Raw genomic sequence first — 25,357 nt, forward strand, 5'->3', positions numbered from 1 at the left:
GTACTTACTATACCAGACATTCGGGTTTTTTTTTTTTTTTTTTCAAATCTTTTTTTAAAGAATTATTTTCTGTTGGGTTATAGATGCAGCGCTGTAATACATACCTAGAGAAATGTACAGTACAAAATAGGTGGACTTTTTTTTTTTATCAGTGATTGAAGACCTCTGAGGTTCATGCTTGCTATTTGTAACTTAACAAAAGATGAAACTTTTTTTTTTTTTGCTATACTTTCCAATTTTTGGAGGCTTGCTTTGAATAGTGCCAGTGAAGTGCAGATATACATTTTCCTTTGGTCTTGTACATGACCTTTTCTACATGTGATTTACCCTTCATCCTCATTAAGGGCTATATCACAGTGCATCCGACAGCGGGGAGTGGAGTAAAGGACCACAGTGAACCAAGTCATCCACTATTACTACTACTACTACTACATGTTTAGAAAGAGATTATTTGCTGTCTGTGCTATTAAGAAGTAAAGGCAGAGTGTTAACACAAATGTAAGGTGCGTGTATGTGTGTGAGTAGAGGGTTTTTACCAAAACTTAAGATGCTTTTAAGTAATTTGTTTTTCCTGATTTCCTCACCACTTTTTGTTTGTATCGCAGTGTTGCTTGTAATCCATCATAAAGGTGACGAGACGCTTATCAGTACAAACACTACTACCAGAGCAAGTATTGCATGACTTCCCCCAAGTATTAGAGATGCAGCTAGTCGGCCAGGAGCTCTCCAGACCATACTGGTCTCTTTGCATATTTTAACCTGTGTCTATTTCTGCTTTCATGGCAGCTAAAGGAGGTGGAGTTGCGGTATTAATAATATGCGCCTGATTTATTTTGTTTTAGTAAAATGTTGCAGTTTACCAACTTGTTGAATTTGAGGACACTAATTAGGGGTAAAAGTCCCCAACCCCTGTTACTGCTTTATGAAAAAAATGAACCATTTTCATTACATTCAAGCAAATATGTGACTAATTCCAGTCACAAGGGTAGTGTAGAAATAATGAATTGAGGCTCTGTTTAAATATAAGCAGTGGAGAACTATTAAGATCTTTATTTAGTATTTAAAGCACGATAAGTTGGTCCCAGGGACCTGAGCTAGTCACGTAATGAACGGTGTAGTTTTTCCTGTAAAATGGAAGACGTCATGTCTCTGTAGAGTATACCATTAATTCTGGAAGCTTGTTTCACCTTTTCTGCTTCCTGTCACTGCATTTTTATCAGCTAGCTGATTCTACAAATGGCCAACTTCCACACTGAAGAGTTGTTTGCAGCGCAACTTTGTAACGCTTGGGGCATTAGTTAAAAAAAAAAAAAAAAGGTTTTCTGAGGGGGCATTTACTAAAAATCATGGTGCATCTCCGCTCTCGACCCCCGTCACCACTGATCTTACTGTGTGAACAGTGATAAGAGATTTATTCTCTTTTTTTCTGGTTGTAGTCATCTAGTATTTATCAATGCTGTTAAAGGCTATGCTGGTTTTATTTTTACACCATATTAGTTTTCTGCCTACTTAACATCATGTGTCAAGTTCATGTTTCACACAGGAAGCTTATTAAAGGTGCACTGCTTCCTACTTCATTTCTTCAAACAAAGCCTTTGTTTAAAATGGACCCCAAATAGTAATTGATGGTTTACACTTTGATAAAATTATTTTTGCCTACTTTTCAAATGCTTTATTCAAATTTGTCAAGAAGTAAATTTCCTTAGGTAAAATGTCCTTCAAAATGCCTTAACAGAACCCGATGTAGAAAGATCCAGAACTGCTGCTTAACCTCCCTGATAGTTCTGTCCATGTTTTACTCTTTCTCTATAAAAGAAACGTAAAGAGCCAATTTCAAATAGAACTTGGTTAAAATATGCAACAGAGCCAGTATGCTGTTTCTTTACTACAATTGACACTAACCTCTTCCTGAGGAGTGACTGCTGCTATCACTGTCTTCATATGAAGAGGATCACAGTAAGCCTAACCAAGTGTTTATCAGGAGTGTTATTCCTACTTTTCGTTAAGTGCAGCTCATCTAAATGGTTCCAGACCATGTATTTGCTAAATAACTTGACACGTGGTGAAGGGCCAGGTGGCTGTTGGTGTGGGTTCAATCTTCTAGTAGTCTTTTTTTTTTGTTTCCCCTCTTCATTTTGGACATTTATTTCAAAACAACCGGCAGAGAGGGATGCAGTTCAGCCTCCCCTCACTCATGAGCATTTTATTTCCCTTCACACTACTTTATTTTGTTTGCATTACATTACATTTTGCCTTGAGTAAAGCGAAATGGTCCTTTTATGTTTCTGTAAGCATGTCAAATTAAGGGAAATCAGATCTATCTTTCATTTTCTGTATAGAGCTAGACACTCGGCCCAAAGGTTGTTTCCTTTTTATGTAATATAAACATTTCCTGTACACTGTATTTTCTTTTTTTATTATTTTGGACCACTTCATTTAGTTTTTTTCCTCACTCCAATGAAAGCTGAACTTCAATCATGTGGTTTGTATAAAATGTGTTTTTATTTTCTATCTGAACCAACATGTAAATGATGTATTATTCTGAGTGTGCCAACCCCACTCTCCAGAGCCAGGCTCTCTCTAAGTGCCAATGATGTGGTCATTATCAGAAGGACCACCATTTGAGAGGGAGGGGGGGAGGGCTCCCCTTTGTTAAACAAACCAGAGACTGAGGTGATAATTATGAACACATAAAGATTTTATTCTGTATTTAAGATTGATTAATTTGAAAAATAATTTGTTCTTTTCATTTTTTTAAGAAACTGTAATTATATCTGCATGTGGTGTTTGTTTTGTGTTGAAAGTGAGGGCTTGGATGATTTCACTGAAGTAGAACCCTTAATTGAATAGGGTTCAATCAGCTGGTTATAATTGATTTACAGTAACTTTTGCCATATTTTTTTTATGTGTTTCATGTATTTGTTTCAACCACTGTTGCCTGATCCTCATTCAAACATGACTTATGATCATTGTCGCCTTCTAAGAGAGAAACATAATGACAAGGTATCTGTTTTAAATTGAAATAAATTTGTTCCTATACTTGCCGATGGCGTGTCAGTGGGTTTTCTACAAATTAAGATGGGATGTTTTGGAGTTTGCCACATGGTCAGTTTTCATGTTTAAAAACTGCAAAACTGGTGCAGGGGGATCAGTAGTGTTTGTTGCATGAATGGCATCCTGAGCCAGGCCCTCCTGCTACACCCTTATTACGAAAAAAAATCTTAACTGAAAGAAATATTAATATTAAAGAACTCATAAATGTAGAAAAATCAGAGATTTGATGTGTAAGTATGCAAAAGATTTTTATACCTGTAAAGTTCCAATGGAGACCAGACTGCTTCAAAGAAAAAAAGTTACACAATTTACAGTTTGCTTTTTGGGTCTCCTGTTTATGAACCTCTGGGTAGAAGGCCATATTGCCTATGTCAGAGGTCGGCAACCTTCACAATCTGTTTCGCCCTTAATGATGGAACTGATAAAATGAAAGTTATCACCATAATACTTTGAAGACTCATTTATTTTTATTTTTTTTAACTATAAAAAGAATATTTAAAAAGAAAACATCTACATTTTTTTAAGGGAAGGTAATAAAACCATTTTCTTGAATGAAGCGTTCCAGATGTACATTAAAAGAACATACAATTCACAGCCTAATAAGCAATAACCAAGCAGATTTAATGCCAATCTGTTGCAGGAATCTTCTAAGCTTAAATTGACTTAATGCTCTAATTAAAGCCTTATAATTTACAATGAAAATGGTAAAAATGGCCAGCATCATTTTTCTTGCATCATGGAGGAATGTTCTTTATGACTTAACTACTTGAAAATGAAACCATAGGACTTGGACTTTTTTTTAAACATGTTAAAATTGACTTTAACTTGACTTTAAAGAGTTGAGACTGACTTGTGACGTTGCATGTCCACAGCAGCTCTGTATAGCAGTGGGATTCAAGCAATAGTCGATAATCAGTGTTGAGATTTTTATTTATTTATTTATATTAATAATTTTTTTTTTACAATTGAGTGACTTACCAGAGATGAAAGAAAAGACAGCATATTGAATATGTTATCATTAACTTTTTTTAATGATGCTGCAGCAGGAATCGAAAGGTTTCCATAACCCATACTCGGATTAGAGCAGCATATTAGGCAGAACCACAGAAACTCCAGCTGAGACAAAATGTCTGCAGGTGTCAAGAAAAATGGGGCAGAATGAAACCATTCATTAAAAAAAGGAATGGATGAGTAGGGATCAAATGGAGTGACATACATTTTCAAAAATATATATTTATATATATATATATATATATATATATATATACCGTACATATATTAGCCATTTTTAAAGTTTGTCAAATTTGCTCACATATAGAAATGAAAAAGAAAATTATCTTCTAAATTAAGATGCGTAGCTTAGAGAATAAAGGGAAGTCACCAGAACAACTGAGATATAATTGAACTTTCACAATGAAAACCTTTGCAGTAATGCAATGTGCAGAGAAAACTACCTCCTCTTAGTGCTTGATATAATAATAATTGAAGTTTATTGATCTCAAATTGAAGAAATTTACCTCTACATTTAACCCATCCCCTTGCCCTGTCAACACACCCATGCAGGGCCCATGCGGTTTGGATGTGGTCTTGTGAGTGTGCCCCACCTCGGCTGCCAAGCTTTGTCCAGGGGTTCCATGGTGGCCCCCATGTCCCCAAGCCCAGATGGGCTCCATCTAGGCTTTCTTGGTTTCTCCAACAACAGGGACCCAACCTCAGGATTCCAAGCTCTATGCCCTAACCACTAGGCTGCCACTACCCTTGTGGCAGAAACCATACTTATTTTAACATTTTACATTTTGGTCAAAAACACAATGAAATAGGAATAAATTAGTTTTTTTATATTATGGGACACACAAAAACAGGGCAAAGGTACATCATTTGGTTTTTTTAAGTAATCCACAAGGCCTCATATTTATTACAGCACAACATCACGTCTTCAACTGTTTCATCTACCCCACAATATTCACATTTACCATCCCCATGTTAGATAAACAGAGTACTGTTTAATCCAGTGTGACCAAATCTCAATCAAGAAATTATTGTTTCTTCTCTTCTTGTTCTTCCTGTTTTCTTTTGAATTTTATAAAACCAATGCCCTTTTTTTTTCCTTTCTCCCATTCGTATTGCCATATATCCTTCATTTTCTGCTTAATTAACATTTTAACTTCCGATTTACAAAAACTAAAAATTAAATCCACTGATACATTTCTAATAGCTTATTTTGCTGCCTGATCTACCTGCTCATTTCCTTTAACTCCACAATGTGCTGGTATCCATACAAAATGTATTATTAAACCCATATTTTTACTATATAGTGTCTGTTGAATTTCTATTAAAATATCTGGCCTGCTTTCTGAGTGATTATACAGCAAACTAATTAAGGAATATGAACAAATAACTGATCTTAATGGCTTATCTTCTTCAACCCATTAAATAGCTACCGTAATAATATTTTTATCATTTCTTCTGTATAAAGTGAAAGTCCATCACTTATTCTTTTTTTAGTTTTAACATTGAATTCTGGTATTATGAAAGCTACTCCTATTTGATTTGTTATATTTTTAGAAGCATCTATATACATTTTAACATAACTATGATAATTATTAATATATTCCTGTACTACATATGAGTTTAATATGAATTCCTTATCCTTTCTTCTTTGCAACAAAGTAAAATCTACACTAACATCTGGAATCATCTATAGTTGTATAACTGATAATGGAACTGTTTGGTTTATATTTTGTCAGCCTGGCCCTGCCTAGTGCGGCCATGTTTAATATATTGACTGGCCACATGGGGCGCCCGCGCGCGCCACCGCTGCTCGGTTTGTGTTCCGGGTGATGTCCGTTCCTCCCATCAAAGCGGTCGCTGGGGGGGGGGAGCTCGTGTGTCAACATCCAGGGTTTTCCCCAGGGAGGCGTAGCATTAATACCTGATGTTGCCTTGAAACAGTCTTTTCTCAAACGGTAGCAGCTTTCTGTACTACAAAAAGCAGCAGAAGACGCACACCTTCACGCGCCGCTTTGACGTTAGCTAATGTTATTTCAAAGGATGACGGTGTACAAAGTGCCAGCAGCCTCTCCGGTAATTTAATAAGATCTGGGGGACGTGCTAGCTTAGCTAGCTGGCCTTGTAGTTTGGGTGAGACCAGGGAAACGCTGCGAAACGCTCTGCTGACATGATGTTTCCTCAATCCAGGCACACGGTGAGTAACCCCAGCCCGGGTGAACTTGTCCCGGGGAGGAAACGAAGCTAAGCTATGCTAACGTTAGCTAGCAGCCGATAGCGGATACCATGAGCCCTGTAGGTAGCTGTCAGCTGGCTGCCACAAAGCCAGACCTCTGGCTGGATTAGTTTAACAAGGTTTAAAACATATAATCACCAATATTAACGCATTATTATACTTTTTATTTTCAAATGCTAACTTTTAGCTTTAGCTAGCATTGCTGAAACAGCTAACCTAATATAGATAGGTGTGTTGCTTATTTCAGTGTTTAAAAAAATACTTTAAGCGGGGATATGTATTATTTGCACATTAAGAAAAACCCCACAAACATTTGTTTTGTAACATTTACGCACACATATGCCTCATTTGACTGGATATTTTTGCCTGAGGACAAATATTCCGTGTCCTTTTGTCTGAGCTCTATAAGTATCTTGTGCTGCAGCTTTAAATAAGCTGTAAAAACAAAGTAATGTATGATTTGCAACAAACAAAATAGCTCTGCTGCGAAACTAAAGTATTTGCACTGACCGTTCCTCAGCATTTGGTCGTCTAAAAAAATAAATATAACTTACAAACAAGGAAGGTAAGAGGTTTCAAATCCAAGAAAATGTTCGAGATTTGAAGATATTCTGTACTTTTGATAGCACAGGGATTAAAAGTGAAAAATAATTAGACATAAATATGTTTTTGTGTACAATGTCCCTCAACATAATCACAGTTACTAGTTAAATGAGTGGTCAAATAAAAACCTCAAACATAACACAATTTTTTTAAAAGGTTGGTTGAGGTATTTTATGTCAAATAATCCAGCAATCTAAAATTAATAACAGCAAAAGTATGTATGAAAAAACATTTTATTTTTAACACTATGCCAGAATACTATGTTATTCTGATGCAGCTTTTAAGTATCAATACTTTTTGAAGTATTGATACCTACAAACCTGGTAAGAGGTGTATAATTTCGCAGCAAAAAATTGGTAATAATCGGGGATATAGATTGGTTCAGGACGTAAGGGTTACTCCTTTTTTTTAATATTATATTAGATTAGGATTATTCTGATACATTTTAATGACACCTTACCTTGCAAACAACGTGAAGTTGTGAATTCACAGATCTGTGACAGTACATCTTGCCAGGAGCCAGCAGATGCTTATGGCTTGATATAGAAATGTTTCGAACAAATGAAATGCAGGGACGTGCTGGATCAGAAAATTAACAAATGAGACTAAATACCAGAGCACCATTCGCCAAAAGTCGACTAAATATGGCGGTATATAGTTGGAGCCAAGCGTTAAAAAAAAAAGAGCCTGCGTTTTGAAAGGGGCTGACTTATTTATGACGATGATGCTAAGCTGCTCATCGCCAGCAAAACAGAACAGAGAAATATTTGCTGGCTGTCAATCTATGAAACTGGAGAGCATCTGTGATTACCAGGGTTTCCGCAGGTCATTAAAAGTCATTATATTATTATTTTTAAAATTAAGGTTTAATTTGGCATCACAATTAATTAAATGTGATTATTTAGGCATTTAAAATGCTTAATTAAAAAAAGTGGTGAACTCAACCCCATGACGGCGCTCACTGCCCTGCTCTCATCTCGTGCTACTAGATAGAACTGAGGTCTTGTCAAACAGCAGCACCGCAGGGTGAGAGAGGCGCGATGATCGCTGAAATTTAAACGAGCTCAACCTTTCTATGAAGTCAAAACATGGCAGCCGACTGGTTGTAGGTGAAGCTTTTTTCAATTAAAATGGATTACAGAGAAAAATAATGTTTTCAAAGCTAGAAATAAGGAATGCTCTCAAAAGGTTTTTAGGTGGCTTTAAAAAAAAAAAACATTTTAATTTAGTCAAGAAGGACTGTTAATCGTCCTCACTTACCTCCAGCACAGACCCCAGACTGTCACTGCCCAGCATCGCTGCTTTCTGTGGGAATAGATTTACGAATCAGAGCTGCATCTGATAAACTAAGGTGGACTCTTTTTTTTTTTTTTCAGTGCTTTTGGAGCTTTTCCAAAAAGTTGATGGTCTCCCCTAAGCAATTCAAAAGTTGCTCATAGAGAACAAGGTCCGAATCAAAGGGTCTTGGAGGCTGGTAATTTACTTAATATTAAACAATCATTTCAGCCACTAAATAAGGTAAACATGCCCACTGTTACATTCAATGCCAACACAGGAAGGATGTGATGTTATGTAATAACTTTATATCAGGAAGGAGCGCAGCACTAACGTCTGCTGGGATGGTGACGCCATCAGCCATAATGAAAAATGATTCTATCCTAAAAATCAAACAACAGCTTTGCCTGCTGAAATAAAGTAGCACTGAAAAGCAGGCTTGATCCTTTTGATTACATTTAGAGCTTAATGGGGGTTAATTGACCTCTGGGTGACCTAGAAAATAATCTTAAATATCTCTGGAACAACAGTAGCACACATGATCTTAATTTTTAATTTTTTTTTTCAACAAATGATCAATTTTTCATAAATGCTCAAACCTGCAATAATGAAGCAGTAACCATTCAGTCTGTTTGCTGAGTTTTTTTTTTCACGATGGTGGGGTGTCAGCTTCATGCAGATGAAGCGAACAGGTGTTTACATACTGACACGGTCCAGGATGTAAACGCTTACCGTAAAATCTCTAATATTGGCCTGTATTTCATTAGCAGCCGGGTCTCTAATAATGGCCTGTCTGGCTGTCGGTGGAGGTAAATACTGGCCATACTCTTATACAGGCCGGGGCTATTATTAGAACCAACAATGTTTCTTGGCAGTCCTCAACAACTTGTGATAGTAAAAGAGTACCACAGGGGGGCAATGTTTGCTAACGAATCCAACCATTAGCATCCTTAGCGCAGACAGTGCCACAGACAGGAAGCCGGCTTGTTTTGTTTTTATGACCAAAATTGCGGAAACTACTTGTAAAGTTTGACCAGCTAGAAGAGCGAGGTGTGCGAGAACGCTGGGACCCTTTTTCCACCTGGAACTCCACTCTTTTTCGTCGTCATGTCCCTCCGTTGTCAGACTACTCGCCCCCACTTCCTCATCCCCTCGGCCATATCTAGACCCACAGGGTATAGCACGGACCACGCTTCAATATTGAGCATAAATCAAAAATGTCTGCGTCAAGCTCACTGCGACACACTGCTGCAGGAGTATAACCAGTCCTTACACAATCGTTCTGATCTGAAAGACACATGTGATTACCGGTACAGTAGGGCTGGTGGTAACCAGGCAACGTTAAAATGACAGAATTTCGTTTGCCTTCGTTGTTCTGAATTTCCCTTGAAATATATGATACTGTTAGCCTACTTCCACTTAGCCTGCCTCAAATAAAATTTCGCTGTGATGGTAGAACAGTTTGCATAAATTTTTTTTTTTTTTTTACTTTGTTTCGCAAGTCAATTTGGCCAAAATTCCATTCTGTCTTTTTTTTTCGTATTGCCGTGCAGAAAAATTGCAGCTGCTGGAAGATGTCTGAATAATGTTCTGTATACCGTTATAGTAACTGTACTTTTTCAATAAGTGAACCTAGTATTTTATAGGTTCAAAGAGACACAAAACCTCGGTCCACTGGTAGTCTGTTTTGATCAAATAGAAATAGAGGCCTGCCTCTAATTCTGGCCTCTTTCGAATAATGGCCTGGAGCAAGATGCGCCTGAGTGAAATGAAGGCCCCGGCCAATATTAGAGGATTTACTGTATTCTTAAATGCACAGCTGTGAACACTCCGCCGTGTTCTCAGAAATCACTGCTGACACCGCGTCCGGTCCGAATGCCCCAGAAGAAAGGCTACGCTTTTATTTATTTACAATGTAATCAATGAAATAGTTTGCTGTTTTTTGAATAGTTTTATTTATGCCCACTTTATCAAATAAATGTATTTTGCATTTGAACTTTTTTGAATGAAATTTAATGAAATCCTGCAACCTTATTTAATAAAACTACATTACCTTTTACTTTAACTTAATTTGCATTTAACATAATGCCTTAGTGAAACGTGTTTCTTATTTGAGAGAAAATTATAAAAAAAAAATTTCCGGCAGGTAAAAATATGCTTGGCCAGTGAGTCAAAAAGTAAATTTCAGACCCCGCGGATGTGTATAACACTAATGTGAATGGAAGGCTATACAAAAACAAACATGGCTGCTTTACTTGGAATAACGTCTATTTCTTTTATCCATAATTTTAATGTATCAGACTTTCAAAAAGTCATGTACCCATTTCTTTAAAGCCAAATATTGTATACATAGGCTGATTTTAGGAATCTTTTAAGATTGATTTGATTTTCTTTCCATCCACTCATTTTTTCTTTTCTTTTTTGTAATATATATATATATATATATATATATATATATATATATATATATATATATTATAATATATATATATATATAAATTTGTCTGTCTGTCCTGCTCTTGTAGAGCCCGACCGATATGGGATTTTTAAGGCTGATATCGATAAAGGGGGCTTTAAAAAAAAAACTGATATCCGATATATATCTGCCAGAATATAAAAGAAAAAACTGAACCTGGACAAACACAGGATATGCACCGTCCAACTATAGTCCAACTCAAATTCTCATAACCAAAAATATGATTAAAGACAAAGAAATAGAACTATAGAATTAAAATTAGCAACTTTAATTTGAGCAGTGTCAACATAAGACTATAAATACAATCACATTTTTTTTGGTTCTGATTTAGATATTGCCTCACATTTGTTCTGTTTTTTTGCCTTATTGGTGCTGGTGCCCTGACAAACTTAACACTGCATCCAACACCTGTTACATCGTTCATGAAGGGGCTCCACACCTTGGGTCCCTTTCAGGAAAGAAGTTTAACAAACTTAGATCCAGATTTGCATCTCTAAATTGATCTAGCCTAAAGTCGTGAACTCTGAGTTTTCTGTTTCACAACGGCTGCTATGAATTAACTCAATCACCTCTAAGTAGGTCCACTCAGGGTTGAACATGTGCATAAGAAGTTTGAAAAGCCATTATCAGTTGAGTCCCGATTCGACGAGTCAGCGTGGCAACAAGAAGTGCCTGTTTTACCCAACTAGAAAAAGAGATTTTAAATTGCTTCTTTTAAATTTGTTTATTTCACAAAGAGCTAAAATTGACTCTGAGCTAATATGTTTGCCAAAACTAGTGCATATAAAACTATCCTTCATGCGACCTAACAGCGTGTCTCCAGGAGGACATTTGTGGATATGGGGCACCCAAGTGTAGTTTTACAAAATCGAAGCTTACCATGGAGTTCACTGTTCTTCTCCCTCTTCGTCCACCTCCATGCTTATGCTAGCAGCAGCTATGTGAGCGTTTGTGTTTGAGGAAAGGTGTGGTGCATAGAGTTCACTGAGGGGAGGGCCGACACACAGCAGATCAGCGCTCAGGAAGAGAGGCAGAGGAGCAGAGTCGGCGCTGACCGAAGGTTCTTTCAGCTCTTTGCTGCAAAAATAGAATTTTTATATTGGCCACATTTTCACTGATGTCGCTGATGCTAAACTGGTCTGATAAATTGGCCCGGCGATTAATCGGTCGGACTCTAGTCTCTTGACACTTTGTCCACTGCACTAATCCATGTTTTTGTCCTCTATTATTGTTTCTGTCAGTCAGTGTGTTTCTCTTTTTGTTCACTGTCCATCTTTATGATCAGTCATGTTGTATTTTGCCTGTGTGCCTCTTCATGTTCACTCATCTTTTGTCCACTTGCCCGTTATTAATTGATCCATTTGTCAATGTGGACCTTTGTCCCACTCCCTCATTAGAACACTTCTAATTGTACCATAGAGCAAGAAAATGGTGGTAAATTTGTCCACCATCTCAACCCCAACAATCAACACATTTCTTCCATTTTGGATGGAGAGTCTTTAGCCTTTGGGTCACTGAATGTTTCCTTCCTCTCATTCCAATCCCATAATCCAGCAAAAAAACTCCTGGCTCTTGTGCCACTTGTTTAGACAGTAATGAGGTTAAGGGAAAAGGATAAATGCTGGATTACAGCTTTGCAGGATGGTTTAAATGTCTGTTTATATGTAGCTTCTAGATACTTCACACAAATGGAGGGCTCTGGCCCATTTGCTTTCGTTTCCTCAAAAGGAGGGGTTGTCTCTGAGCAGATGTTATGAGTCGATGGGATGTGTTTTAGCGGTTAGCTACGTGCTATAAATCCTATGCCGTTCCCTAGATACACAATCCAAAATGGAGGTCGATTCAGCACTGACCCTCAGTTAATTTTAAAGGTCAAGATGCAGTTTTTAAACCTACTCAAAATTTAATTAACCAAGGATGTCTCTATCTCTTTCCCTGCTGGTTTTGCCTGTCAGATTGGAAGTCACATATGATGCATTTAGTATGTGAAGCGGTTACATAATTAATTTCTAAATACAATGCATGCACCTTGTTCTGTTTTCCCAAAGGCGTCATCTCAGTCCGGCCAAGCTCTGAAGTTCACCACCTCTGACTCCTGTGACCGAATCAAAGATGAGTTCCAGTTCCTGCAAGCACAGTATCACAGGTAAACACACGCACACTGTAATTTTGTCAATTTTAGCTCAGTAAAGTCCTAATTTTTAAAATAGTGAGACCTTTGCAGGCCTGCATTTATTCCCCAGCGGAATGTGTATTGCAGTAGAAAAATGCTCCTCATGTTCAACAACATTTTACAAAGTTATACATTTGAGCCCTGATAAATTCACATCCCAGGCAGATTAAGATTTGGTGCTTTTTACCAACATGTTTGGACGTTTTAGAGCGAATCTGAGTAGAAGATGACTGTTTTCACACTCAAAAGACGTGGGGTTTATCGCTAAAAATAAGTGATCAATATACTGATAACATGCTCTGCAAGGATAAAAAGGGTGGGATTCATGAAACGCTAATATAATATAAAATAAATAGTAATCTAACTCTAACTCTAATCTCTTGGTGAAAGGAATATATCAATATAAATCTGCCTATAATTATTACAATATGACCATTTTTAGGATATTTATCTTTTAAAAACAGTATTTCATCATTTTGATAACGTACTTAACATGTTTTAAATAGACCCACAGTTTTCCTTGTTTTTTAATTACAGATCTTTGAAAAATAAATTTGAGTAAAATTGTGTTTTTTTTTTTTTTTTTTTTTTTTTTTTTTTTTTTTTTATAAATCTTTTTGGCCATGAGATGCAGAGTAAAAGCAGGGCTTTGTGTCTGTGGTCTAAAATTCATATAATGTTTCCATCCAGTTTGAAGTTGGAGTGTGATAAGCTGGCCTCAGAGAAGTCAGAGATGCAGCGTCACTACATCATGGTGAGTTTGCAAAATCTTCTCTCTATTTGTTCAGCTCCATGTAATTACCGATGCTTACTTAGAAGTTGTTCATAAAGGGGATTTGAGTTGATTTTACTTCTTGTCTTTGTCAAATTGTTTTGTTACAGTATTATGAAATGTCCTATGGGCTCAACATTGAAATGCACAAACAGGTACGTCAATGTCTTTTAGAAGAAACCCTTTTGATATCAGGCTGTTAGTGTTTCCTTGTTCTGACTATATGTAATGTTTTCTTTTCAGGCTGAAATAGTGAAGAGACTGAATGGGATCTGTGCTCAGGTGCTGCCTTACCTGTCCCAGGAGGTAAGATACCTTCATGTGTTTTTAAACAAGTTCGACCAACCCTTCAAATTTTCATACCTCTCTAACTAGTATTCTGCATTTTTTCCCCAAACAAGGAGTTGATTTTTCTGTAAAATACTCTGATAAACTCTGAGCTTGAACTGGATTTCAGCCACCATATTCGCTCCTATTATCAGGCATGTGTAGATAGATTGATGCAGACATAGCCAGCCAATGACTGAAGCCAAACTCGAGGCTGAATTAAAGAGGCAGATGCATGCGCTGCGGCACTCTGCTTGGAGGTGGCCGCCTGCTTGAGCTGCTCTTTAGAGGAAAACTATCTTTCCTTTTATGAGTTAAGTTTTAATTGTTCAAAGGTGAGATTGCTTATTCAGGCGACCCTAACACACCTATGCCGTTGATTTGATTAACCTTGATTGCTGCTCTATCTATATGTCTAGAGTCACTCAGCTAGAAGGTGAACCTTTTCTTCTTTTGCTGCCTTGCAATTGTCTTATATTTATGCAATTGTCTTATATTTATCTCCATGTCCTAAATTTGTGACTAGCTTTTCTCTTAGATAAGGGAGGGGGTGCTTTTTCTTTCTGCACACATTTTGGCCAAAAACTTTGATTTTGGCTTCATTTGACAAGAAAAGTTCCTCATTTATCTCAGCCGAATAGAAGCGTCCCCACACCATAATGCTTCTACAGCCATATTGTAATTTTACCATAAACTACGGATATAAATATTCTCCATTTGATAGATTTTCTTCAAACACCATTAAAAGGCAGAAAAAAAAATCAGATTTTTGTTTTTTAATGTTTCTACTTGTCAACATTTCTGCCTTTTTGTATATATGATATTGAAGTTTCCCCTTTTCAGCACCAACAGCAAGTCATGGGCGCCATAGAGAGAGCCAAGCAGGTCACACCTCCTGAGATGAACTCCATCATACGGGTGAGCAAACCTGGTGACTTTTAACCCCTGCTGTGATTCAGATGTTGCTGGGAGCCATTCAGGCTTGTTGCAGAAATATGATCTGCTGTCATCCAATCCACCTTATGAAAGATCCAAGCAACTTTCTGGATGTTCTCTTCACAGACATTTATTACTTTTTTTGCTCCAAGTAAGGGAACTATTATAACATTAGTAGGTAATCAGTTGCTATGATGTTAGTAGCATTTTGTGCAAGATTATTGTATAGAAAGATTTCTGCCAAACTATACTGTCCAAAATTAATAAGACAAATGGAGTGATAAGCTGTTTAAAATGCCTTAACTTAATTAAACCTTTATTGCAGAAGCACAATTTTTACTGAAGGCAGAAACCAACCCTAAGAGTACATTTGAGCCTCTGTTGCTACACATTTAGATTTATGTTCTACTAAATAAATTTTGTTTATTAGAAGTTTTCTCCATTGAATAAATGATTTAGTAAAAAAACTGCCAAAATCTGGATTTACTTGAAGGCTTTTTAGAGGTTTTGTTAGTAAGGGTTCTGTTTCTTTTTTTTTTTATCTTGGTCTAGAATGAGTGATTAAAACACCAATTGATGGCTGCTAAAAATGTATCGCTCAATTTAATGATTTTTTTGGACTCACCTTCTTGTTCTGTTTGTTCGTTTGCAGCAACAGCTGCAGGTGCAGCACCTGTCCCAGCTCCAGGGCCTGACCCTGCCCGTGACCCCGCTGCCCCTGGGCCTCACCCCGCCCTCCCTGCCTGCGGTCTCCTCCAGCTCAGGCCTGCTCTCCCTCTCCTCCATCCTGGCCAACTACTCTCACAGCCAGCCGCAGGCAGGGAAGGAGGACAAGGCCAGAGACGGTGCAGAGAGAGCGCCCAGGGGAGACGATGGCGACAAGTCAGACTAGTGAAGGCTCACAGAGGTCATTGGGCTGAGGGTAGTGGGAGCTAGTATGTTGGGGTTGGGGGGGTGTAAGTGTTTAAAAGGAAAACTGACTGTAAACGGGGGTTGATGCACGACTGACTGCTGAGTGTTGTAGAGAACTACGCAGAAATGATAATGATGAGGATTCTGAAACGCTTAAAATGAGAGCTAAAGTCTGTGTGGTTTAGTGGTCAATGGCTCGGTTCAGACCTCAGAAGTTCAATAGTTTCTTTGTGTGTGATCAGTTGTTATTAGCCCTAACGGATATAAATGTTGTTGCTTTTGCAGGGAGGGCTGACTGAGCAGCTGGCCTTCTTCACTTTGTTTGCCATGTCTCCTGTAGTCACACAGCAACAATAAGCAGGTTTAAAAACACCCTGGATCTTTATATCATTTGCTTTCCTTCTTTGTAGGTAACAGAGGCACCGCTATCAGTTTATCTCCAATAAACTCTCCCACCTGTTCCCTCGGATATGGCTTTAAAGTATGAAATAATCTTTTTTGAAGTGTAATGCTCATCCCAAACAAGCAACAATTTGATCCAACATGGAGCTGGTGTCCCTTCAGTTATTACACTGGATGAACTCTGTTTTTGAGCTGAGTCCTTTCAAGATGAGTTTAACGTCATTTTATTTTCAGGACCAGACTGAAGAGTTTTTTTTTTTCTTTTCTCTTGATTGTTCAATCCAGCTTTCTGATAGCTTGGAAAATGCAGCATTCCCGATCATTTACGGCCTGTAGCTCCCAGAACTCTGAAATCCATGTGATTCAGCTTTCATTCAGTTCATTATTTTAACTTACTCTAAACTTAATCGTCTTCAACGTTCACCAGCTTTTTGTAATCCAGGAGCTGCTTCTTTTCCACCTTTAACTGACATCATTTTTGATTGATTGGAGGTGAAGGAAAGGTGACAGACGGGAACTGTTTGCTTTTTAAATATTCTCTCGTTATAGAATGCCGACATAAAGCAGTAGCTATAATCAAAGCAACTAAAAACACCTCAGATACCAGAATACTCTCATGTTTTCCTCTCCTTTTGGGCTTCAGATCCTTCTTCAAATAGATTTTCGGTGAGTTGTATGCATGCTGCATCAATTCTCGTTCCGTGTTGGTTTCCGTGTTCAGGGGAATCGAGCTGCTGCCGTATTAGATTGATTTTTATACCTTGGGGTAAAATGGTGTTTGCTTCTGTAAAGATTTCTTTTTCTTTGTTTGCACTTCAATGTTTCACGTGATCAAAGAAGTTTAATTCTAGAAAAACAATTGTTGGAAAAAAAAATTAATGCAGCTCTTATTTATTAAGCGGGTAAAAAGTTTCCAAACCAACCTGCCTGCTTGTGCCATCAATGGTTGCCATAAATGACTGGGAATCTTTGGATAGTTTTCAGGACAAAACAATCAAATTCGTGTCCAGATTCTGCATAGGCCTCTCAAAAATCATTATTTTGGTTTGTTTGGCTATGAAGTTGTACCAGACCATCATCAGCTGTTCCTTCTCAATCCCCCCCGAATAGTCTTCATGTGAGGCTTCGGTTTCAAGCCATCAACAGGTTTATCTGAGAAACCCTAACCAGATCAGCGGTCTCAAACAACTCCAGTCCTGCATCTTGCACTGTCTAGACACATCTATGCTTCAACCCACTTGACTCCAACATGACCTACTTGGTAGAGTTCTGCACTGCCAGATTGCTGCTAGTGAAATATTTTAACCATTTGATTCAGGGATGTAGGGAAAGGTCACATCTAAAAGTTGCAGGCTTTCAGGTTTAGTGTTTGAGACCACCGTCTGAATGCCTGATGTTAAAAGATTATTTTATGGATAATGTTGCTGTGGTTCACCAGAGTCTCAGTCTTAGTAAGTCTTGAGGCTTCATTTGTATTTGAGTCTTCATGTGGCCATGATTTCTCAACAGGGGTAGCTATGCTGTCAAAGGGGCAGGTTGGTTTGGCTTAATTTACAATTTGAAGTAGAAAAACTTTCTTATTATCATTATCTCTTAAACGAATTTAGGATTGGGTTTTACAACAAAAGGAGAGAAACGTGACATTTGCAAATTCAAATCAATGTAAATAGTCTATCATGGTTGGACTTTTAGTTTTTAGGCAGCAGAGGGCAGCATTGCTCTCTTTTTGTGGCTGATTTGTGATTGCTTCACCCCCTTTACTTTGATTACTAAGCCCTCGAATCAGCATTAAAAACTCTTTATCTTAATTTGAAGCACTTAAGTATCAGTACAGTTTAGCTTTTCCTCTGTATGAAGACGGTAAAAGGTTTCCTTCTTTTCTTTTAAAAATTTTTACTTCAAAACATCTTCAAGCTCGCTCTCCTAAAACTGTTTGGCAAAACTCTGACATGTGAATAGTTTGTGCATTTGTTTTGCTGTGAAGGGCCAATTTGTATACATACGAATATATCAATATACATATTTTTTAAAGCATTTTTGTATGTTTCAAAGCTGCTTTTTAATGTGTGTGTATATCAAAGACCTTGGTGTCGTGTGTGTATGTGCGCGCATTACATGCCTAAAGGCACAATGTTGTATAACATGATTTGGGTTTTTTTTCTGGTTGATTTTCTTCTTATCATCTTGTAACATTAATTCTAGTTTTCTAAATGTTTTTTCTTTTTCTTTCTGTGCAAAAAAACTACACAAAAACAACCCTGTTAAATGTCTTTGAGACACATTTTAAGACACCTGGGACAAAAAAAAAATGTAAGCAAGCAGCTTGTACTTAAGAATGAATCAACCTTTTAGCAGTAAGGAAGCTTCTCTGGTGCCTTACAAATAAAAGATGTGATTAAGAGTGGCCATGTGTGTTGTTAATCATTTACTACCCATGCCAAGGAAAAAAAACAAAACGGTTCGGCTTCCAGGTTTATCGGAAGTGCTGGTTTGTAGATCTTTACTGAAAGTTCTTTTTCCAGAAACTTTTTATAATTTGTCCCTTTCCTCCCTTGTTAACATGTCTCTTCCTTTTTTCTTTCCTTCACTTTTTACTTCAAAACCATCAATGGAGAGAAACTGACTGACCTGCAAAAAAAAAAAAAAAAAAAGATTTACAGAAATTAAAACAAATCTTGTTTTTTTTATTTTCATTTAGAAGTTACAATTCAACTATCCTAGTGAAAGGGTTTTTTTTTTTTAAAGGAGAAGAAGCCCGAAGTTCTAAATGTGTTCCTCTATGCATTATAAAAATCTGCAAACTCTGTAAAATCCTTTAGGTTGTGTTACAAATACAGCAGTCTGATAAAGATTTTTTGCAATATATATATATATACACACACACAGTGTTTTCATGAGCAGCTTTTCCCTCCACTTAAGCATATTTAGATAGAAACTGTTTCATTTCATACCACGTTAACATGTAACAATCATTAAAGTAACTAAATGTGCTTAAGTAGATGCAAAAGATGCATGAAGCAATTTTTTCAGATCAAATACACCGAATTGTTTTGAGTATTGTAGTGTCATATAGTGGTCTAAACTATCAAAACAATGTGATAGGGCTGGGTCATATGGCTTAAAAAAAGAGAATTCCTACTGAATTTGATTTACCTTTTTTTTTTTTTTCCTTAAGTTTCATAACAAAAATGACTAATTGCTTTCAGAAATTAGCTTTAATTTCAATCATCCCCTCTACATTTCAAGGGTAGTGAAATTGAAACTGTAAAACATGTTTAAATAAGTAAATTTAGAAATCATTTGGCCACAAAAAATGACTTTGCTGTAATTTTAAATTAATCCAGGTGGAGAGGGGTTTAGAGTTTTATTTTTATTTATGAGATATTAGACCAAGATAAAAAAAAAAAAAATCAATAGTTCTTAATATAAGCTGTCATGACATTTTCAGACACAGATGCAAGTAAAGTATAGAGCGGCCTTCTTTACTGATAGAACTTTCCAGATTCTGCTCTTTTGTGGTCTACTGTGTATAAATGGGATTTAGCCTCATAAATGAAAACATGCTTTCAAAGGTGGTTCATAGCTACCTGGGTTTGATTTATGTCATATTTTCTTTTACATTCTGGTTAACTGGCCCAAACTGGGATGAGAACCACATCCAATCAAAATAGAATCCAATTGAAAATCAAAAAAAAGAACCAATTAAATTCATCCTCATGTTTAATTTGATTATTGTATTTATATCTACAGTTCATGAAACCTCTGATCCATTACTAGAAATAACCAGAGGAAATACTGAGTTCAGTGGTATAGTATGCCAGCATGTGGATATGAACCGTCTTTAGTGGGTTCTGTTGTTCTGAAAGTTTCTATCTAATCAATTTCAAGATTTTTTTTTTGTTCATGTGACACATATCTTTAAAGTGTCTTCGCAAATTGTAATTCCTTTCACAACTAATATTTAAGATTTGACTTTCAGCAGTTTTGTGATGTTCTTGCCAACCGAACAGAAAACAGTTGGTTTGGTTTAAATATTTACATAGTCCACAAATCATGGATAAGCTGGCTTCATATTTGGCAGTGTGGAACAGACTTAAAAAAAACAAAAAATCTTCCTCGACAAAGTCAGCTATTTAACAATTCAGAATACAAAGTAGTTTAAAAGTGGGCTGGATTCTCCTACAATAAATAAATACAATTTAAAGTCAGTTGGTAATCTTTGATAAAAATCAATCAAATAATGAAACAAAGAAATGAGAGGAAAATACTATTTTGCATTTATATGAAAATATCTATAGGATTACAGTTGCTCAAAACTCAAAGGAAATCATATTTTTTTTTATATGGCAACATCTAGATATAACTTAGAAACCCCTTTTTTTCTTTTTTAATTCACCCATTAACTCTTCTCATGTTATGCAATAAGGAGGAAATAAGGTCCCTCCGTTTACTGCTGACAATCAGTTAAAACCTGTTTGAGGTAAATGGAGTACGTCCAACACGTCTGTAATAATAAAATTCCTTCTAACACAGAAGGATTATGCTTCTAAAAGGAGGAAAAAACATTATTCACAGCTTTCTGTTGAGCTGCGTGTCTGATGTGGCAAGGCTGGCCCATTTCACTGTTAGGAATCTCACAACTGTTAGCAGCAGGTCCAGACATGAACCCTGCGTCACGTTCTGAATGAAACAGCAGAGAAGAACAACTGAAGTATTTCCTATATGAAAGTCGATGTTATGAAATTTATTCCATCTTCCTGCTGGAAGTGGAACACGGGAGGAATTGGAGTTGGGTGAAGCCTCACAGTAGCTAATATGGGGTGGAGGTTTAAAGAATGAGCATAGGATCAAAAATGCAAAGCAAAATACATATAAATGTGCTTCAAAAAGGGTAACAAAATTCCACCACCTGCTTTTGATAATAAAAACGTGGCGCAAGAGGAACTGGAACAATTTTTCCTTTTGTTTTCATGTCTAACAGTTGGCCGTTATTGAACAAGAGACTCATCTACTGACAGTCAAGTTGGGGTCTGGATTAAATTTGATCCCCTGTAGCTGAAACTGAAAACATTTAAACTAGTCCAACAGGAAGTAAATTGTTCTACACCATCCAGAGACTCTTTACAAATACCATCAGAAATGTATGAAATCTTTATTGTATTTTTTTTTCTTGCTTTTTTTGGCAATATAATCACTTTACCTTGAGACAAGCTTCAAAACAATATATACAAAAAATCAAATCAGGAGGGAATTATTCTGACCTTTATCAGATTCTTTAAAATACAGATTATATTTGGAGAAATTAGATAGCCATTAATGGTAGAACTGACACTGCTACATAGAAAACCTGTTAATCTTGAAATGATACAATATTTATCACATATAATTGTTTTAATCAGGATAACAACACTATATAAGGCGGCCTTTGAGAAACAGGGAATTAAAACATTTTTGTGTCACATGCATTCCAATAGGATAAAAACACATGCATAGAAAAAGGAAAATGATGTGCAGATACATTCAGATCGAGTGTATATAAAAGCTGCAACAGTCATCTTCGACTGGAGCAACATAGATAGCATTTAGCACTCAGAGGCTCGTTACTTGAACCTCCTCTTTCAATTTGTTTAAAAATGGTCACTTAATTTGTCACGAGTATGAAAGCAGAGTCATTAATGGAACATATAAAACATAATAGCTGTAAACTGTTGCACAAATCCACACACACACGCACAAAAGTCAATATGGCACTTTTCTGGCAGCAACTGCCCCCACCTTAATACCAGTCATAAAGTTTATGCTCCAATGAGTTTTTGGGACTCTATTTTTCATAGTTGTAGAATAACTATTTGTGTGTTGAAAGCATAGTTCTGTGGATAACGGAGCTGCTGTCACATGTTTTGTTCGGATCGGCGCCCTCCTCAATAGCTTATGCCTGTCCAGGACTGCTGTAATGGTTTCCGCATTCAAGTTGGTCCACCTCTGCAGGATCAGCTTGTGTGCTGGGCTGAGGCCGTGGCTTGAAGAAATCAGACACGTATCGAACCTGAGAACAAAATAGTGGCACAGACGTGGTCTTTGAATACTGAAACCAGAAAGGCAGCTTTTGAAAATGTAATGCATCATTTACTGCATATAGCATACAATTATTAATATGCCTTTGAACTCGTTTACATTTAAACAAGTCACAACTTTGTCTGGCTGTCATTTTTTATCTTCTCTCTTCAGAGTGTATCATTGTGAAGAATGATAAAAGTCCAGGATTGAATCCAGTTTTAGAAAAACTATTAAAATAATAGTCCTCATTCCAATCAGAGTAAGTTCGAGCAGTTTTACAAAAAAAACATGATTTTAATGCCTTCATGTGCACACCTGGTAGAGAAAAACTTCTACTGCAAAAATGATCTAGAAATAAGTAAAAATGTCTTAAATTAGGTGTATTTATTCTTAATTTGAGTAGATAAATAACATTATTTGTCAATTGAATTAGATTTTTTATTTTTAAAATTAGATAATTAGATAGCAATGCATATGAAATAAGGCAATACAATTGTTTATTCTTATTTTAAACGTAAATTGTCTTGTTCCATGTGTTTCATTAGCACATGCCTCCTCAATTCAACAAAAAATGCACTTATTTTAAGTTTTATGCAGTGTACTTGTAGATGTAAAGCGACAAAGGCTGATCTAGAGTACTGATTCAATACTTTTGAATGCAAATTTATGCCATATTTATCAACTACTCTTCTGCAAATACAACATAAGCTCATTGCAGTAATGGACACATTCTAAAAGATCAAACTTTTAGAATTTGGTTAAAAAAATACGTTATTTTACTCTTAAATCCTCAGATATCTTAAAATTGTAATGCATTTATCAATCTTTAGCTGATCAGGTCATGTAGGGATCAACTCACAGTGAGCACAGCGATGAGCGCTCCTTGCAGCAGTCCCACCACCACGTCGCTCCAGTGGTGTTTGTAGTCTGAAACCCGTGTGTATCCGACGTAAAGAGCAAACGCCACCAGAAAGAACTGGATTGTGGGCCGAACCAGCCTCGTCCACTTCCCCTGCATTCGGGCATGGACATAGAGCTGCACACACAAAACAACATTGATTAAAAAAAGGAAACGTACAATAATTGTTGTCCAACAAACCTGACTATGACATTATAAAACCATTTAATAAAGTTGAAATAAAATCTCTACTCTGTCATAAAAAGAGTAATTATCGATTTTTGCCTGATGCAAAATATAAAATACAACAATGGTGTTTCCATATCTGAGCCGTCTCTGTCTTAACCACCTTATCCTGTTTTGGCTCATTTCTGGGGTTTTTGCTTAACTGTCTTTTCACATCCGGTCACAGTGTCATGTAGTGAGCACTCACCGACAGGAAGAGCATGCAGTACATCCCAAAGGACGAATGGCCGGAGTAAAACGACAGCCTGAGGAGGAAAAAAAAAAGGAGGAAAGTATAATAGGGGAGCTACAGATTATAAAATAATGTCATTGATTTTACACACACAAAAAAAAAACATTACAACCCCACCGTATTTATTAAGCATCATGTTTATTTGACTACATCAGCTGGACATTATTCAGCATAAAGTTTGCTCTATATAAACCTGTTTCAGTATGATTTTATTGGCTTATGAACCTGGTGAACAACTCTAAGATATCACAAAAGTTTAAAATCATTCATTCTAATAATAGTAGTCTAGATACTATTCCACCAGAGGAATACTCAAATTAATACTCAAAACCACCATCAATAATCCAAGCCAGGTTGTCCAAGCAAGTTTTTACCTCAAATCAGACAATAAGTTGCTAAAAGAAGCCTTAAAAAAAAAAAACGTAAAATCTCCTTAAAGAGCCGACCTCAAGACTTGCTACAGTTGAAGAATATGTGTGTGTGCCTGTGTATGCCTGTGCAATTTAACAAGTTTAACTTGTGTTTATACGATGGAGTAGGTGATTGACATAAGCTACTCTGGCCTGTTATGGGGAAGCAACATCTGAGCAAAATAGAAAATCTCATTAACCGATCCAACTACGTTCCAACCTCTCACATTTGATCATGAGATATTTTGGTCACAAATGTAAAAAAAATTGAAATCTAGACAAGTCATTTTTTCTTAAAGAAAGTGCATTTGTTCTTGGATTTAGGAGGTAAAAGAAACCTTTTGCTAATGGTACAAGACAATTTAAATTTAAAATAAGAAAATGCATTATCTAATTTAAAGTGGATGTTATCTAATTATCTTATTTTAGCCTCAATTCAATGCAAACCGATCTAAAATAAGTTAAAATTTCTTATAGTATATTTACCCTTAATTTGAGTAGGTAAATACAATGATTTGCCAATGTAATGAGTATTTTTGCCCTTAAAATAAGATAATTATATAATATGCGCTAGTAATAACACAATGCAATTTATTTTTCTTATTTTAAATGTAAATTGTCTTGTTCCATTGGCAAAGTGTCTCACTTACCTCCTCAATTCAAGAAGAAATGCACTTATTTTAAGAAAAGATGCCTTATTTATGTTTAATTACACCCAACATGGTGAAGTAAAACACTTAGATACCAAAGAATGTTCTGGAGGATTTAATTTGGGAGGCGGGTTTCTTTTGTTCCCCTCCTGGACCTGTTGCTTCAAGCAACATAATCTCAGACACGTGGAATCTGGTCAGGCGAAAGGCTGCAAGAGACAAATGATCAGTTTTTCCTGAGACCAATCTGAGATGAGTAAGATGATAAGAAGATTGCCAGATAAAGATAAAAGATCTCTTTACTGCACATACAGTAAAATGAAAACTGTTACAGACAGCAAAAAGGAAAAAAAAAACTCAAGCAATCTAATCCATTAAAAAAACTAATATATTTAATTCACATATCTAACCTAAGCTAACCAATTCAACAGAAGAAATCTGCTCTCAAAATTTAATGAATACCTAATGTAACTATTTATGGAGGTGAACCTTCTGATGATGCCGATTATAAATGATTACCGGTATACTCCACATTCTGCCGGCTTAGATGCACTGCCTTCATTGCCTTAAAGCACAGAAACTGGATATACATGAAACTGGAGCAAATTCTTCATTATTATTTGACAAAATATTGGTCATGTAAGTGTGTAACTTGCACTGGTGTCAAAAGTACACACATTTGTTACTTAA

At 36.5% G+C, this 25,357-nt stretch overlaps 2 protein-coding genes across 3 annotated transcripts in view; one reads left to right on the forward strand and one right to left on the reverse strand.

Moving 5' to 3' along the window:
• Positions 1 to 5,908: 5,908 nt before the first annotated feature.
• On the forward strand, positions 5,909 to 15,926 carry LOC107100830 (amino-terminal enhancer of split-like). The gene is made up of 7 exons (XM_015399481.1): positions 5,909 to 6,259; positions 12,701 to 12,798; positions 13,516 to 13,579; positions 13,708 to 13,752; positions 13,841 to 13,903; positions 14,768 to 14,842; positions 15,513 to 15,926. Exons 1-7 carry the CDS (start codon positions 6,233 to 6,235, stop codon positions 15,750 to 15,752), a joined length of 612 nt encoding a protein of 203 aa, XP_015254967.1. The 5' UTR covers positions 5,909 to 6,232; the 3' UTR covers positions 15,753 to 15,926.
• A 5,391-nt stretch (positions 15,927 to 21,317) lies between these two features.
• plpp2 (phospholipid phosphatase 2) overlaps positions 21,318 to 25,357 on the reverse strand; it is a 37,026-nt gene continuing 32,986 nt past the window's right edge. The window contains exons 5-7 of one of the 2 annotated variants that reach the window (XM_015399472.1): positions 23,563 to 23,620; positions 23,091 to 23,267; positions 21,318 to 22,220 (exon numbers count right to left, since the gene is read on the reverse strand). In XM_015399472.1, the coding sequence (XP_015254958.1) occupies positions 22,104 to 22,220; positions 23,091 to 23,267; positions 23,563 to 23,620 (352 nt within the window). In that variant the 3' untranslated portion in view covers positions 21,318 to 22,103. The remainder of the gene's footprint in view (positions 22,221 to 23,090; positions 23,268 to 23,562; positions 23,621 to 25,357) is intronic. The other variant, XM_015399473.1, reaches the window with a different exon arrangement.

Source organism: Cyprinodon variegatus, unplaced genomic scaffold (genome assembly GCF_000732505.1).
Source record: "Cyprinodon variegatus isolate N-32 unplaced genomic scaffold, C_variegatus-1.0 Scaffold1016, whole genome shotgun sequence".
In the NCBI taxonomy this organism is placed as follows: domain Eukaryota; kingdom Metazoa; phylum Chordata; class Actinopteri; order Cyprinodontiformes; family Cyprinodontidae; genus Cyprinodon; species Cyprinodon variegatus.